Genomic DNA, 17,102 nt, shown 5'->3' on the forward strand with positions numbered 1-17,102 from the left:
GAGAATGAGGACAAAAGCTGGCAAGAAAATCAGTGCTAAGAAATATATCTCAATCTTGCCTTTCTGCCTTTGATTTTTTTCATACACATATCTTAAATATACAGTTCTATTAAATAAACAGACTATGAAGGCACAGCCAAATGGTTCTCAAAATAGAAATACTTTCCAAATACAAAAACGACCCAGAAGCATTTATTTCTTTCATTGACCAATAAAACACTGTTTACACCAAGCTTGAAGAAATGTTATTTCTGAAACTAATCTTGTAGTTAATAAATACTAAGCATGAAAGGGAATATCAAACAATAATACCACTAATAGTATCTCAGTAATCTTTTTGGGAAAAGGAGAAAACTAAAATTTACTTAAAATAGAACCATCTAAATAAAATCCCCTCAATATTAATTTGAGATGAGATGTAATAATAGAGATAAAACTTATTAAACTTCTCCATAATTTCTTTAAAGCTTTTTATTCCCAATAGTTAAGGAGATGGATAGTTAAGACACTTGATAACTGACCTTTCTAAATTGACAATTTAAACAACAGCCACTTGCAGAGATAATTAACAAATTATTTTTAAAAGTCCTTTCTGGCCGAGACAGGTTTGGCTCAGTGGATAGAGCGTCAGCCTGTGGACTGAAAGGTCCGGGTTCGATTCCGGTCAAGGGCATCTACCTTGGTTGCGGGCACATTCCCAGTGGGGAGTGTGCAGGAGGCAGCTGATTGATGATTCTCTCTCGTCGATGTTTCTAACTCTCTCTCTCTCTCTCTCTCTCTCTCTCTTTCTCTTCCTCTCTGTAAAAAATCAATAAAATATTTTTTTTAATTATTTTTTTAAAAAAAAAAGGTCCTTTCTGATCTAAACACTATTGAGGTCTTTGGAAATGAATTTTAATTCCTGTTGTTCCAAATCAGGGGTTCTGCCATGTCTCTGATCTTTTCTTTTTAAAATTAATGTTAATGAATCATAAGTACACTGATTCAGATGTGTTTGAAAACATTGCAGAATTACTTCAGTATTATTTGTCAAACTCAAGGGCTGAATTTAAATGTTGGGCAACATAAAACCTGACTTTAGTCTTCTGTCTGTGTCATATTTAAAAGATCTTTAACTTAACAAGTTAACAGTGATCATTCACATTGCTATATGCCAGGCACTGGACTAAAAGCTTTGCGTATGCTTTATATCATCTCATTTAATCCTAACAACTCTGTGAAGGACATGGTTTCCCCCCATTAACAGGTGAAAAAGCTAATATTAGAATAAATAGCTTGTCCAAAGCCATGAAGCTAAGAAATGAACGGCCTTACAAATGAGTCTTCTGCCTTCATAGTATGACTATATTTTATTAGGTAAATGAGAAATGAACTAGCAGCATATTGCTGGTTCCCAGGTATGCACAATATTTTCAACCATTAGATAGTTATAAATTATTATTATTAGATCTAGAGAATGTCATGCAAAGGTCTATTATTTATTGCCACTTACACTACCCTAAAAAACATACCATCCTAAAAGTCTAAGATAAATACATTCTTCCAAAATCAAACCAGCAATTTGCCATCAGACTTGACATTTGGCACTAACATACAGATGCTCCTTGACTAGTGGTGGGGTTATGTCCCAATAAACCCATAATAACTCGAAAACTCATTTACTACACCTAACCTATCAAACACTGTAGCTTAGCCTAGCCTGCCTTAAACATGCTTAGAGCACTTACATTAGCCTACAGTGTGGCATAATCATCTTGCTGCTGCTGTCCAGCACCACAAGAGAATATCATACCCAACTTATTGCTAGCTCGGAAATATATCAACATTTAAAATTCGAAAACTGACCACTATCGAATATAGATCATTTTCACACCACCATAAAGTTGAAAAGTCTAAGACAAACCATCATAAGTCAGACACCGTCTGTATATTGATGAGTTCATTCAAGATGCTGTGTGATGAATAAACCAAAAGAAAACACAGTATCTTGAATCCAATGATAAGCCTCTAAGAGGAAAGGCTAAGTAACATTAAAAATATTTTACACTATATTTTAATATTCCCTAAATTACCAAGCAATCATGCAGAAAGGAGCATGTGGCACAATACACTAGGTACATGCACACAGAGACACACTCACAATGCTACCTCCTTCCTAAATCCACTCAGGTTTCCAGTAGCTATCTTTCAGCTGGAAAGAAAGAGCAGAAGAAACACAGCATAGCAACAGAAATGGCACAATACTTGACTGATCCACAAGCTATCCCTTAGAAAGAGAAAAAAGATAAGATACTCAAGCAATAAGGTCTCTTGTGCATTCTTGTTTATTATCTTTCCGCTTCCTGCATTGCGGCTACAACACAAATGTAGGCTCTTGTATTTGCTTTTATTAGCTTGCTGTTTTAGAGAAATCAAGTGTTACTCAAAATTTTGAAATATAATGCAAAAAAGGGTTTAACAGCAGGAGTTCATGGTTTGAAAGTACCTTTAGTCATGTGTTTGCAATGACAATTCAGCTACACTTAAAAATAATAATACACCACTCTTTTTCTCTTGTCCACAGAAAGTGTCATAATATAAAATATTTCTATTCGGAATATTTGCAGATATGAGATGAACAACTAGCATCTCTTAAATTGCACCCATTCTTAAGCTTGAGAAAATGATAAAATTACTTGAAAGGCAAAAATTTAATTGATTTTTTTTTAAAATTAAGGAAAGACTCCTCTCTTAAAAACAGAGAGCAATTTTACAGTGACCCTCTAAATGTTATACTAACATTGTCAGATTATATAAACTCCTTTTAAGGAAGAGAGACTAAAGTACCAATTACATGTGCACATAAAGTAAAAGCAGATTTGAAACTAACTAAAAACTGATCACTACTGCAAGAGCAACACCGGTTCTCTGCCATAAACAGTTGAATCCTGAGATGAATAAGATTTATGAAATTAGAACAAAAATATACCATCCTCCAATGCAAGTATTTGCTGACGTGAGAAATTAATGTTTTCATATTAGCTACAATGTAAAATTACACAGAATGAATTGTCCTTTCTAAACAACATATTTGATTCAGACTAACCTACGAAATCAACTCATAGGACACATTTACTATTAAGGATACAGCAAAGGTTTTTAAAGTATACTTTTACATAATTTAAATGATTCGTTAAGATATACTACTTGGAATTAACGAAACAAAAATTGTGGGAGCCATGCCAAAACCGGTTTGGCTCAGTGGATAGGGCGTCAGCCTGCTGACTGAAAGGTCCCAGCTTTGATTCTGGTCAAGGGCATGTACCTTGGTTGCAAGCACATCCCCATTTCGGTGTGCAAGAGACAGCTATCAATGATTCTCTCATCGATGTTTCTATCTATCCCTCTCTTCCTCTCTGTAAAAAATCAATAAAATATATTTTTTTAGAAATTGTGGGAGCCAATAATTGTATACATTGAATTGATCATTACTTTAAGAAGACAAGTCTCACGCCTAATGTTCTTATAATTTGACTAATACTTTCATCTGATTCAAGCCAACTTTAAACACTTGTAATTTTATATCTAAAGTAAATGCTTCATAATTTATTTTCACAACCTCTCAAAATTATATCCATAAGTCCCTTCAACTTTTAACCTGGATACATAGCCAGTAAGTATATCACTATATGCCAATTATGGTATAATAAAAGCCTAATATGCTAAGTGTCTGGTCATCCAGTCATCCATTCAACCAATCAAAGCATAACATCCTAATGATATCCTAAGGCCACTCAACTGCTCACTATGATGTGCACTGACAACCAGGGGGGAGATAGTCAACGGGTCAACCAGTTGCTAAGATGTGCACTGACCACCAGGAGCAGACAGTCAACTGGTTAACCAGTCACTATGACATGCACTGACCACCAGGGGGGAGACGTTCCGACCAGTAGGTTAGCTTGCTGCTGGGCTCTGGCTGATAAGGGACTGAGTGAGACAGCCTGAGCATGCCCTGGAGCCCTCCTGCAGTCCCTTCCCGGCTGGCCAACCTCCCACGTCCCTCCTCAGACTTGATCAAGCAACAGTAGGGTTTTTCAGCCTGGCCTGCACCCTCCCACAATTCGGGACCCCTCGAAGGATGTCTGAGAGCCAGTTTCGGCCCAATCCCACAGACCAGGCTGAGGGACCCCATTGTTGCACGAATTCATGCACCAGGGCCTCTAGTCTATTAAAAAGAAACACAAGTAGTTCCTATTTTTTGTTTTGTCCGCTTACAGATGGCATTGCCACTGCTCCTTAATCCATAGTTTTCATCACTATCTTGTACAGTAGACTCTATTATGTTTTATACAGAATCATATTAAGACAACCCTTGAAGAACACATCTTATTTAGAAAAAAGCAACATCTAAAATAGCTGTACGTGAGATTCGTAATGGATTGTTGGTGGACCTGGCAGATGCTTGTATCAGAGGTCCATAAATTACATGCCCAATCCAACCTACCTCCTGATTTTATGCATAAGGTTTTATTGGAACATGGCCCCACTCATTCACTTACATATTGTCTTTTGACTGCTTTCATACTACAAGAGCAGAATCGAATCACTAAAACAGAGACCATGTGGTCCATAAAATATAAAATATTAACTAACACTTTACAAAGAAAAATTTGTCAACTCCTCCTGTACACAATGAGATAGCAGAGGAAACATAAGACTTTTCCCAGAACCATCTCCAAAGTACATGAATTAGGCTGATGCTAGCCTAGGTGTGGGCTTTGCAGTCAGTAATCTGGTGCTAAAACGCACAATGCACACCCTAATGCTTTTTAATCTTCACATATCAATCCCAAAGCACAACACATGAAGTTATGACTCCCTACAACCAGAGTCCCACCTTTCCTTCTTTCTGTACTAGTAAATCATGTACAGCTGCCCTTTACGTTCATCAAAACATGATTTTACCTGCATTAAAAAATGTTGTGGAAAGTAGGGGTGAAGAGAGCAGGCATCCATGTGGCATACATTCCAGTCCTTGTACCCTCATCCTAGAATCACCCTCGATTTAAACTTCTTGTCTAAATATCTCTTCCTCAGAGAGTTTTGCCATTTCAATGATCACTCTTAAGAGGTCAAAGAAGCTACTAGGAAGGTGAAAAATTCAAACTCAGCAATGCAAAAGTGGGGATATATGTATTCCCTGCCTCACAATCCTTAATCCTTATTCTAGTCAACACTAAAAGCTAGCCACACTAGCTGCAGGTTTCATCACAGGAAGAAAAAATAAAAGAACAGTCTTTCAGTTTCTCATACTTCAAAGATGCCTGGATTTTTTTAAGTGCTAAATTGTTTTGTGTTTCTTTTTTAATAAACGGGTTTTCCAAAAAAGAATTTCAGCACTTCTGTGCCAACACAGGGATATCCCCTCCATTGTACAGGACACAAAGACACACACCAACCTCAAGCAGGGGAAGCAGCCTTCTCTGCCAGCTATTTTTAGCCCTACTTCGTCAAGTTAGAGGCCAAATTTAGGATAATGATGCTGGGCAAACTTTTAAAACATGAATATGGTGAAAGAAATCTGTCCTTTTAGGTATAAGTTCCTTAACAGTGAAATCCTATATATTCTTTCAACTTAACCTCAAGGGACTTATATACTCTACAAGTTTGTCATAGCTATTTCAAAAATACAGAATCATAAGACTAACTACTGGCTGTTTCTCTCTTTTCAACTTCAACTCTTACTCACTTTTAAAACATTTATTTTTAAGGAGAGTGCATCCATTCACTGTTCCTACTATATCTTTGCTAACTTTAATGATTTTTCTCCCCTCCACCCAAGTAAAAATACCCATTTTTCATTCTCCATCTGCACTTTCAAGAAACCTTAATACTATGAAAATGACTCCCAGCTCTACATTTCAGCAAATCACTCATTATTTTGTTGTCTTCAGCTTGCATTAGTATCCAATATTTGTTTACCCTAAAATTTAAGGTCCCAAAAAAAAAAAAAAAATACAATGCCTCATTTCTGAATTATGTTTTACAAGAAAATCGCTCATTAGCACCATACTAAAGTACTAGAAGAGCCCTCTTTTTCACTTCTCCATCTGTATAGCTCTTCAGTGACCATAGTGTAAAAATGTTGATTCCCTAGAAAAAGACATAATGCTTCTTGACCTAAAATACAGTTTCTCCTCATCTAAAACTGTCTCAGGAACATTGTTCTCAATTGCTTCTTTGATCCATAAACATGTATTGATCCTAAGCCTATTCAACACAGATTGATCCTAAGCCTATTCAATAACTTACCTCTGTATTCCTATCAATCTAAATTTCTAATTACATTTGTCCCTCACACCCTCCAATTCCAAAAGTCTGAAAAACTTTTCTTCCCAAAAAAATACTTTCACAGATTTGGTTCGGACATTCCAATTAGTCCTCCATAGTTCAACACTATCATTTTCCTAATGAAATATGTACAAATACATTTATATCTATGAGGTAGATACCAAACACAGTAACTGACATATGGTGGTAGTAGATAAATAGTGGTCCATTCTCACTTTCCTACAGTTTTGTGCAATTTGTGATTCATTGCCTTTGCCTTCTATAATAAAAGCATCTCAAAGATAGGGATCTCAAATACTTTGTTTCTTTGATACCCAAATATGCCATAAAACATTACCATAGTCAAGCAATAAAAAGTCTTAAGGTAAGTAAATAACTTTGATGGAGTATAATCTATAAACTATAGATTGTTGGTTTGTCCTCTTTTCCTCCCTATGAAAGATTATGCTTTTCTTCTTTCTGTAAAACATGGGATATGTGAATTCCTCAAGGTCACAAAATAAAATAACAGAACCAGAGACATTTGTTTCTGATTTTATATTTAACATTATATCCACTACTCATGTCAATACCCATTTAAAATCGAATGAGCCCAAGCCAGTTTGGCTCAGTGGATAGAGTAGACCGAAGGGTCCAGGGTTAGATTCTGGTCAAGGTTATGTACCTCAGTTGCAGGTTCCTCCTTGGCCCAGGCCCTGGTTGGAACTGGTGCAGGAGGCAACCAATCAATGTGTTTCTCTCACATCGATATTTCTCTCTGTCTTTCCCTCTCTTTCATTCTCCCTAAAAATCAATGGAAAAATATCCTCAGGTAAGGATTAAAAAAATAGAATAATAAAAGTAAAATAGATAGAATTTAAGGTTTCTCATAAAAAATAACAAGAATAAGGCATATAAAGAAAAACAAAACGGGCGGAGAAGTTCCAGAGGAGAGCAAAATAATCAAAGGAATTGAAGAAATTAGTCTAAGATACACAAAGAGGCAGTAAAGACAATAGTAAAGAGAAATAATCAAAATCTGTAAAACCAGAAAAAGAAAACTCCAGTTTATTATAGCATTTCTCAAAACACAAACTCTGCATGTGTCCTGGGACATTAAAGAAAAAGGTTTGGGATAAATGAATGAATTGTTGCATAATTTAGGAGCTAATAAACTTGTAGAACTCATTATTTCAAAAGACAAAAAGTATAGAATGGAAACATTGTTTGAGAAAGTATCAAATTTAATCAAGATCCTGAATGAAGAAGTTACCATAGCTAACCTCAGACTTACATTCATTCCCACAAAGCTTCTCTCAGCAGGAGCTTCAGAGAGAGCAAGACCACACAGTTGTCTGCAGGGACCATAAATAGGTATAGTACTCCCTATGTTGTTACATAAAATCCTATCCCATGCTGAAGCCTTCAGGTCTGTATAAACTACTTTCCTGCACCTTTGTTTGGAACTCTGGGAAGATTCTTAAAATACAGGTCAAAGATTTTACAGACTTCACCTCTAAAATAATGGAAGGGGGGAAAAAATCCTTCATAATATTAAATATCAAATTTTCTCATTAGATGGAAAAATAAAGAAACTCAAATAAGCAAAGTCTCCAGTCACTCAGCCAAATAAAAGAGTGCTGACAGGTAGGGCATATGCTACTCGCCCCCCAAAAAAAGCATTTGAGAAAGGAATAAAAACTTTTAAAAACTGGCTCAAGTACGGAACACTCTCCCCCAATTAACCTGTGATTCATAACAACTCACAATTTCCCTGAGTAACCGAAATCTGTTACAGTGTCCTCCTGATACACAGGAATTGGACCCAGGAAATGCTATAATAAGCTGGAAGGTAAAAACTCCTGTACCAAAAGGTACTGAAATGAAAATCTCTTCAAGAAAGAGTGCAAAAAAAAGGGGGGGGAGGGGGAAAGAGGGGTACTTTCCTTTCAGGGGTTCATGGGGTAAGAGATTGCCCCTTGAGAACCCAAATAATAAGAGTTGCCTGGAAACAAAACCTACAGCGCAGGTTTTCACACCTGGTGTACCAGGAAAAGGTGTGTTACAGAGATGTCCTTTGTGTACACATACGCTCCGGCTTCCTCGATTTCCTCTTGTCAATTACTGGCCAGAAGGGAGCAAGTGTCTCCTCTGGAGAAAGACAGAACTCTTCTCTAGGAGAAGCCTGGAAGCTTCCGTATTGCACAGAAAGGAGCTAAAAGGTTAAATAGTGGGGCTACCTGATACCTCCTCCTGCCTGGTGGGATAAAGGTACCTCCTTCTCATCCATGCACTCCCAGCGCTCCAGGAAACCATCCGCAAAACCCCAGGAGGTTGCACCGGCATCTGCCCACTTCCCACCCCTCCTCAATCCCTTTCCCGGAGGCCACTCACACTTTGGAGAAGGACCGTGCGCTGAGCAAGTGGGCCGGCTCCCTTCCTCCTCGGGACCGAGGCTGCGGCTGCGGAAGGCGCCGACCCGCGCGTCGCGGAGAAGCGGGGGGGCTCGTGTCGCTCAGCCCGGCGACCACCCGGGTCCCTTCCGCGCAGCGGGCGGGAGCAGAGGCGGCTTCGGCCCCACGTATCTTTTCCTCTTCCTGGGTCTCTTCAGGCTGCCTGCTGCCTGCCCGTCCTCGGCCACTTCTCCCGGGACAGTCACGTTCGGGAGGCTCCTCCGGGTGGTGTGTGCGTTTAGAAAGTTTCCTCCGGGCGGAGAGCGGCCGGCCCCCCGGGTCCCCCCGGCCCCGCCGCCCTCGGGGCTGGGGCGGGGGAGGGGGCTCTAAGAACTCCTCCCGGAGTCCTGCCGCGGAGCCGGGGGGCCGGCGACGGGCCCGGGGAGAAGACCCCCGAGGGGGTGAAGGGCAGGTGGAAGGGAAGGGAAGAAGGACTGCAGCGCCGGTCCTGCTCTCCCCGCCGCCCCGGCCGCCGCTTCACATCGGGGTCCCCGCCCCCCGGCCGGGGGTGATTGCTGAACCTGGGGCCCCGGATCATACACGCCGGGGCGAGATGCTAAGGCCCCGGGCGGGTGGCCGCGGCGGCCGCGAGGTGGGGGACCCGGCCGGCTCCGCTCGGCGCCGCCCCCGCTCCCGGCTCCTGCATGTGTCGCTGCGGCTGGGACCCCCTTCCTATGCCTCGGGGGTCCCTCGCCCGCGCCCAAGGTCCAGACAGAAGCTCCGATCCCTCCTCGGCGTCCTCTCACCGGGAAGCTGCTGCCCGGCCCCGGCCCGAGGTAGCCTCCTCCCCGCCTCCCGGCCGCCGGCTCCGGCTCCGGATCGGGCTCGGGCTCGGGCTCGGGCTCGGGCTCCGGCGTGTGCAGCCGCGGCTGCCGGCCGGGAAGGTGAGGGGGGAGCGGAGCAGTGGCCGCGGCTCCCGCTGGCCCAGGTGAGGGCAGAGGTCGCGGCGGCAGCCAGCGCACGGGGGCGGGGTCTCCGATGCTCGCAGGTCTCACGCTCCCGGCGGCGGCGGCGGCGGCGGCGGCGGCGGCAGCAGCGGCGTCCGGAGCCCGGCTCGCAGTCTCGCTCGCTCTGTGCGGGGCTCTCTCGCCTCACTCCAGAGAGAGGGGCGGGAGGGGAGCGGGCGCGCGCCGATGACGTCAGTCGCCTAGCAACCGCGCCCCGCCCCTCCCTTCGCTCCCCGCGAGAGGCGTCCTCCGCGAGCCTGTGCTCCCCTTCCCAGCCGCCCCGCCCCGCCCCGGCGGCGACGCGGGCGCGCTCCGATGACGCTCGGAAGGAAGAGGAAGTCGGGGCTGGCGAGCGGGTGGGTGCGTCTCGGGCCGCTGGGCTCGTCGCCGCCGCCGCAGCCGCCGCCGCCGCCTCTGCGGTCGCGTCAGAACTGAAGAGAGGAAGGGGAGGAGCCGAGAGGAGCCGGAGCGGCCGCCCGATCTCACCCCGGCCCAAGGGCGGCGGGCGGAGAGGGCTTGCGCTTTAGCGGTTTCCTTCAGGGCAGGTGGCGGCTGCTCCTTTGGGAGCCGGGAGGAGGGCGGCCCCGGCCGCGCGGCCACGCTCGGGTGCGCACCCCCTGAAGGTGAGGCCGTGGGGGCCCCCAACAGGCCTTTGAGAAGCTGTTCTGACTGAGCGAGAAGTTGTCCCGCTGCCTGGTCCGCGCGCTGCACCTGCTCCCGGGAGCGAGCGCCCCACCCTTTCCGCGGTGCGGGGCGCGACCCAGCGCTGGGGAACGTGGAGTCGGACCGTGTAGATGTTTAGTGAATGAATGAAAGGAAGAAGTGAACGAACACTCGCGGAGCTCAGAGGAGTGGATGAGTGCTAGCGCTTTGTCCCAATGATCCCATAAGGCAGGGACGTATGCACAGGTGACCTAGGGTGCCTCAGCCAGTAATCTGACACGTACGATCCAACGTACTTAATTAATAATCCACCGAGCATAAATTACACAGGAGACAAACATGCAATGCATGAATCACACACGGTGGGTTCCAGACCTCGGCAGGCCACCCGGGGATCCGTACTGACAGACACACACGGTTCACAGAGGACAGAGGACGTTGCAGCTGCAGCTCGGCTTCAGTTGAGGCCCCTCGTGTTGGCTCAGCGGCTCACGGTTCGGGGCTCCCCGCTCCAGCAGAGCTTGACAGGTGCAGGTAGGGAAAGTGGAGAGCGACCTTCTGTGGAGGAGCAGAAAGAGCATCTCTGATCTCCTCTGGGGCTTGCTCCTTTTATGTGCTCAGATGTGTCTTCAATGCTCAGATGGGCGTCTTCAGTGTGTCTTATCAGCAGGTCCCAGGAGCCTTGCTATCTGGTCTTACATATGGGGTACAGATCACTTTATCTATTTTCTACATACAGGCCACTCAAGGGTGCTTATCAATTTGGTTACATTCCATACCATACTTTCAGATAGCACACTTCAATTCCACACTTTAATACTTAGTCTATATTGTATTTTATCCCTATTACTATTACTATAACACCCTTTGTTAACTGCATAGCATTGTAAAGATGAGAGGTGTAATGCATCCTTTCTGCCCCCTCCAAACCTCCCCCCCTTCCCTCACCCCAAAGGAAATGAGGGTGCGGCTTGCGTACCGAGTCATAGCCTGAGTCTTTCTAGTAAAAAAAAGAGGCGCCTTGCCAGGGCAAGGGAAAGGAGTCATCTTCATGGATATTGTGGAAGGAATTGTGACCGTTTTCCATGGGGGGGAATTGAATAGCGCCTCACTCCTAGAAATCACTCGTGCTTGTGGTTTGAAGCTCGGGAGAACTGCCCTTGGTTGTGAATCGGTATACATGACCGTCACCTAGAAATTGTGGCCTGCATTTCAAAGGCTATTTACTCTCTAACATAAATATTATTAACTGTTGTGCGGCTTTTCATACCGATGTTATCCTGGAAAGTAAATTCAAGTAAAAAAAAAAAAAAAAAAAAAAAAAAAAAAAAAAAAACATGAAGTTTAAAGGGTAGTTCTCTAGGGGGAAAAAAAAAATTATGTGAAAAGACCAGAATCCTCAGGTGAACCTGTCCTGGTGAATAGTGTGAGAATGAGATAAAAGCAGCAGCAATGATGAAAGGAAGCAGATTCCACAGTTCTGTCGTTGGTCCCAGGCAGCCCTTCTTCCTCTGGAACTTCCTCTGGAAGGAGCAGTACTGGATATTTCAAGTCTTTCTGCCTCAGGGGGATGAGGAGCAAGTTTTTATAGGCAGGCTGGGGGAGCTTGGGGTTTCTGCTGCTACCGCTGCCTCCATAGGGAAATAGTAGACCAAGGAAACGTATAACTGGATAAATCCCAAGACTCATTGTTATTAAAATCCTCCAGAAAAAGTAATGGGACTGGGGAGAGGGTGTTGCAGAAGCAAGAGGAGACAAAGTAGCAGCTGCCCAACTGCTTTTGAGCCTAAATTCCAAGAGCCAGGTGAACTGTCCTGCTTAAGCTACCCTGAATTTGACTGTCTTTTCATAACCTGCCTTGTTTATGTTCTTCCAAATAAGACCCACAGAGAATCAGACCATCAAGTGAAGGCCCCACATGGCTACAAGACTAATACTTTATATAGTTTTGCCTGTCTTCCAAATTTCCTGATGGAAACTGAAGGAATAAAATGCACAGATTTAGGGGGTTTTGTGAAGCTGAGCACCTCAGATTTTAGTACTGAGAGGTTTTTATAGTATTTTTTCCCCATTGGTTTTAGAGAGAAGAGAGAAAGAAGCATTGATTGGTCGCCTCCCATACATGCCCTGACCCTGGATCCAACACCATCCATGAACTCACCACCTAGGTAGGTGCCCTGACCAGAATAGAACCTGCCACCTTCCAGTGTACTGGACAGTGTTCCAACCAACTGAGCCACATCAGCCAGGGAAGTTTCATGGGTTTTGAATAAAAAGAGTGCAACCTAGTAAAGTATACCTTAAGGAAAGTGTGTACCAGATGGACTTTTTCAGCAGCCTGATCTTAGAACCTTAGTGCTGAAGACAGAATGGCACCCCGGGGAGCCCTCCGCCACCCACCACCTACAACCTACAGAAAAAGAACCAGCTACACTAAACCTCACCACCCAGCGTGATAACCAGAGGAAACAGCTGGAACTGGTGACTGGAAAAGAGGAAGTTTATACATATCCAACTTGGTCTGCAACTTTTTAGTTCTTTATTTTTTATTAGTTAATCCAGAGGAGAACACGGCTAGTTTTCAAAATTCAAAAAACTGGAGTTTTAGGTAACAGTTTTCTTTCCTGGTTCATCAATTTGTTTCTGATAGAGATCTGCTTTCTTTGTTAAAATATGAGAAAGGGATATTTTTCTCCTACACTAGAAAGCTCTTATGAGGAATTAATCAGTGTTTTATTAGCCCATATCATTGATTTTTACTATTAAAGATTTCTTAATTATCTGGCAAAATTTCTTTCTACAAATACCACTTATAGTATTCAGTTACTTTTATAAATTTCATTGTGAAATATACATTAGGATCCATAAAGCAGTTACTCAGTATAATGAGTAATTATAAAATAAACCTTCATGTGATCAAACAGATCAAGAAATGGAACATTGCCAGCACCCCAGAATCCCCCCTGTTGACCTTCCTGAACACAACTCATCCCCTCTTTTTCAGTGATAAGTGATACTTATCCTCTGTGATAAGTATTTCCTTGTTTTTCCTCTATTGTTTTACATGCATCCCTAAACATTATATCGTTTGGTTTTGTCCTTTCTTTTGAACTTTACTAAATGGAAAAACCTAATATGTAATCTATATCACTGGTACTTACCACTTTAGCTCAACATTGTTTTTAATCCATATGTTTTCAGGTTGTTCATATAGCTTTAATTTGTTCATTTTAATTGCTGAATATTACATGCCATGATTTATTTAGCCATTCTATTGTTGATGGATATCTGGGTTGTTTCTAGTTTGGAACTGTTATAAATGCTGCTGTGAACATTCTTCATATGTATTCTATCATGTCTATATCAGTTTCTGTGTAGTATATACCTGGAAGTGGATATGCATATCATAAACTTGAATAAATAGCAGACTTAAGGAGCTATCCCTTTTTGTTACACTGTTTTTATTTTATTTTATTATTTATTTTTTAAAATCAATCTTTATTGTACATATTATTACAAAGGTTCCTCATTTCTTCCCCCCTCCACCAGGTTCCCACCCCACCCTCCGCCCCCTCCCCATCCCCCATTGTCCTCATCCATAGGTGCACAGTTTATGTTCAGTTTCTTCCTCCCTCCCTTTCCCCGATAGTAAATCCCTTTTCAGATAGTAAATCAGTTACTTAGCATTTTCTTATATCAATAATACCTCCACATGCCCAATGATACACTTCACACAAAAGACATTTCCAAATAGGTCAACCAGTCTCATCCAGGCCCCACCCAAGGCACTCACAGATCAACACCCCAGCGCTATACTAACTCAACACATCCAGATCTAAGCCTTCATCACTTGATTCAGCAGACCCTCAAGTTCCTGCAAAAGTTTCCAGGCATGTCTGAGAGGCAGCCGTGGTGCAGGGGCAGGCGAGGAGCGAGCTGTTCCGGGCCTGGCTGCTCCAGGCCTGGCCTCTGTTGCTCTGGTTCGTTCCACAACCAGCTGCTCCGGGTCTGGTCACTGCCGCTCCCGACCTAGTTGTTCTGGACTTGGCTGCTGCTGCTCCGGGCCTGGCCGCACCCAACCCGGCTGCTCTGGGCCTGGATGCTCCGGGCCCGGCCGCTCCAGGCCTGGTCGCTCCCATCCTGGCAGCCGCTGCTCCGGGCCTGGCCACACCCTACTCGGCTGCTCCAGGCCTGGTCGCTCCCAGCCTGGCAGCCGCTGCTCCGGGCCTGGCCACACCCGACTCGGCTGCTCCGGGCCTGGCCGCTCCCAGCCTGGCAGCTGCTGCTCCGGGCCTGGCCGCTCCCAGCCTGGCAGCCGCTGCTCCGGGCCTGGCCGCACCAGATCCTGCTGCTCCGGGCCTGGCTGCTCCCAGCCTGGCAGCTGCTGCTCTGGGCCTGGCCGCACCCGACCCGGCTGCTCTGGGCCCGGTTGCTCCGGGCCCGGCCGCTCCAGGCCTGGCCGCTCCCAGCCTGGCAGCCGCTGCTCCGGGCCTGGCCACACCAGACCCTGCTGCTCCGGGCCTGGCCGCTCCCAGCCTGGCAGCTGCTACTCCGGGCCTGGCCGCACCTGACCCGGCCGCTCCGGGCCTGGCCGCTCCCAGCTTGGCAGCCACTGCTCCGGGCCTGGCCACACCAGACCCGGCTGCTCTGGGCCCGGCTGACCCGGGCCCGGCCGCTCTGAGCCTGGCCGCTCCCGGCCTGGATGCTCCGGGCTTGGCTACTGCTGTTCTGGGCCTGGCTGCTCCCAACCCGGCTGCTCTGGGCCCGGCTTTTCCGGGCCCGGCCACTCGGGGTCTGGGTGTTCCTGGACTGGCTACCCTGGGCTTGGCTGCCTCCGCCTCAGGCCTGGCTGCCACTGCCCCAGGTCTGGCTGCTCCAGTGCTGGCTGTTGATGCTCTGGTTCTGGCTGCTGCTGCTCCAGGCCTGGCCGCTCCCAGCCTGGCAGCTGCTGCTCCGGTCCTGGCCGTACCCTTGTTACACTGTTTTTATAGAAACACAATTTCTGAGTTCAAATCTGAATGATAAAAGAACTTTTAGGGATTGACTCTTCTGTGAAAGAAGTACCACACATTAGAATATCAGCACCCTGCAGACTTTTAATGCTTCCTTTTCAACAAATAGGCAAGATATCCTCAGGTTCTCCAGCCTTTCATTCCAGGGTTGACATTTCTTTTAAACCTATATAATAAAAGCCTAATATGCAAATTGACTGAACAGCAGAACAACTAGTCACTATGATGCACACTGACCTCCAGGGGGCAGACGCTCAATTCAGGAGCTGCCCCCAGCCCACAGGCCCCAGGCCAGCCAAGTTGGGTCCTAGTGGGGGCCCCCAATCGCCCTGCCAGTTGCCCCACAGATCAGCCCTGATCACCAGCCAGGCCTAGAGACCCTATCCATGCATGAATTTCATGCATTGGACCTCTAGAAACCAAATAAAATGTCATGACTTACCACCTAATATGTTATGAAAAGTTCAAAGCCAGCTCTCTCCACTGTTGCTGGCATCCTCAAAGAATTTTAATACTTTGCCCCACACTGGACACTATTATTTCCATTTCATTAACATAAAACTGTCCTATGTAGTGGACTTTTAGGTTGAGAGGTAACAAATTGTTATAAGAACCAACTTACATCTGAAGAAACAACTTTAAATTCAATGTCAGATATTACTTTTTCTAAAACTGTTGCCCATTGCAACCTTGGGGAATTTCTCACTGATAATGTCTTTTTATCATTATTGATTTTTTTAGAGAGGAAGGAAGGAAAGAAAAGAGGGAAACATTGATGGGCTGCCTTGCCCCTAGGTGGGATCGAGCCTGAAATGCGGCATGTGCTCAGGAAACCCAGGAATCAAACCAGCAACATTTTGGTGCATGGGACAATGCCCAGTCAACTGAGACACACTAGCCAGAACTCACTGATTCTGTCTTAAGTCTCTTCCTATCGCTCTGTATTTGCTTCTCAATCCCAACAGTCTCCTTAAGTGCAAGATTCCTTTTACTTTATTGCATAAATCAACTATTGGTTCTCAACCTTTTACTAAAAAGCTTGTCAGCCTGGCCGGGATGATTCAGAGGTTGAGTGTTAACCCATGTACCAAGAGGTCCTTGGTTCCATTTCTGGTCAGGGCACAAGCCAGGCTTGCAGTCTTGATCCCCAGTAGGGGGCATGCAGGAAGCAGCTGATCAATGTTCCTCTCTCATAAATGTTTCTAACTATCCCTCCCCATCTCTCTCTAAAAAAATCTAAAAGCCTAAGTGACTTTTGACCAGTTGCTATGACATGCACTGACCACTGGGGGCAGATGCTCAATGCAGGAGCTGCCCTCTGGTGGTCATTGCACTCCCATGGCCGGCCAACCTCCTGCAGTCCCTTCCCCAGTCAGCAGGCCCCAATCAGTCCCAATCAAGACTGGACAAGATGGCCCCAATCAGCCCTGGTCACTGGCCAGGCCTAGGAACTCAGAAATTCGTTCACAGGGTCTCTAGTATATTAATTTTAAAAATTTGTTGTTAACAATGTATACAGATGCAAATAACATACTCCAAGTGGCATAAACATGTTTCTCTTAATAAAGAACATGCTAGTAGAGAGCCCAAGATTGGCACAGGCACAGAAGCTCAATAATGCCATCAAGGATCCAGGCTATTTTTCTTCCCTTGCATCCTTATTGCTATTCATGTCATTGCAACTTTCATCACCAAACCTGTGTCACAAAGAGGCT

General features: G+C 45.0%; 2 protein-coding genes across 3 annotated transcripts in view; one reads left to right on the forward strand and one right to left on the reverse strand.

Moving 5' to 3' along the window:
* FBXW7 (F-box and WD repeat domain containing 7) overlaps positions 1-9,848 on the reverse strand; it is a 152,181-nt gene extending 142,333 nt beyond the window's left edge. For both annotated transcript variants that reach the window (XM_084884296.1, XM_084884297.1), the window contains exon 1: positions 8,707-9,848. The gene's annotated coding sequence lies outside the window, so the exon portion shown is untranslated. The remainder of the gene's footprint in view (positions 1-8,706) is intronic.
* On the forward strand, positions 8,777-13,814 carry LOC311622859 (uncharacterized protein). Its single transcript, XM_084884301.1, has 2 exons — positions 8,777-10,335; positions 12,457-13,814. Exon 1 carries the CDS (start codon positions 9,319-9,321, stop codon positions 10,237-10,239), a length of 921 nt encoding a protein of 306 aa, XP_084740427.1. The 5' UTR covers positions 8,777-9,318; the 3' UTR covers positions 10,240-10,335; positions 12,457-13,814.
* The last annotated feature ends 3,288 nt before the right edge of the window (positions 13,815-17,102 follow it).

Source organism: Pipistrellus hanaki (assembly GCF_964339955.1).
Source record: "Pipistrellus hanaki genome assembly, chromosome: 5".
Lineage (NCBI taxonomy): Eukaryota > Metazoa > Chordata > Mammalia > Chiroptera > Vespertilionidae > Pipistrellus > Pipistrellus hanaki.

Bases quoted from the DNA above. Each gene is read 5' to 3' on its own strand.
- LOC311622859 (XM_084884301.1), top strand. From the start codon at position 9,319: ATGCTAAGGCCCCGGGCGGGTGGCCGCGGCGGCCGCGAGGTGGGGGAC.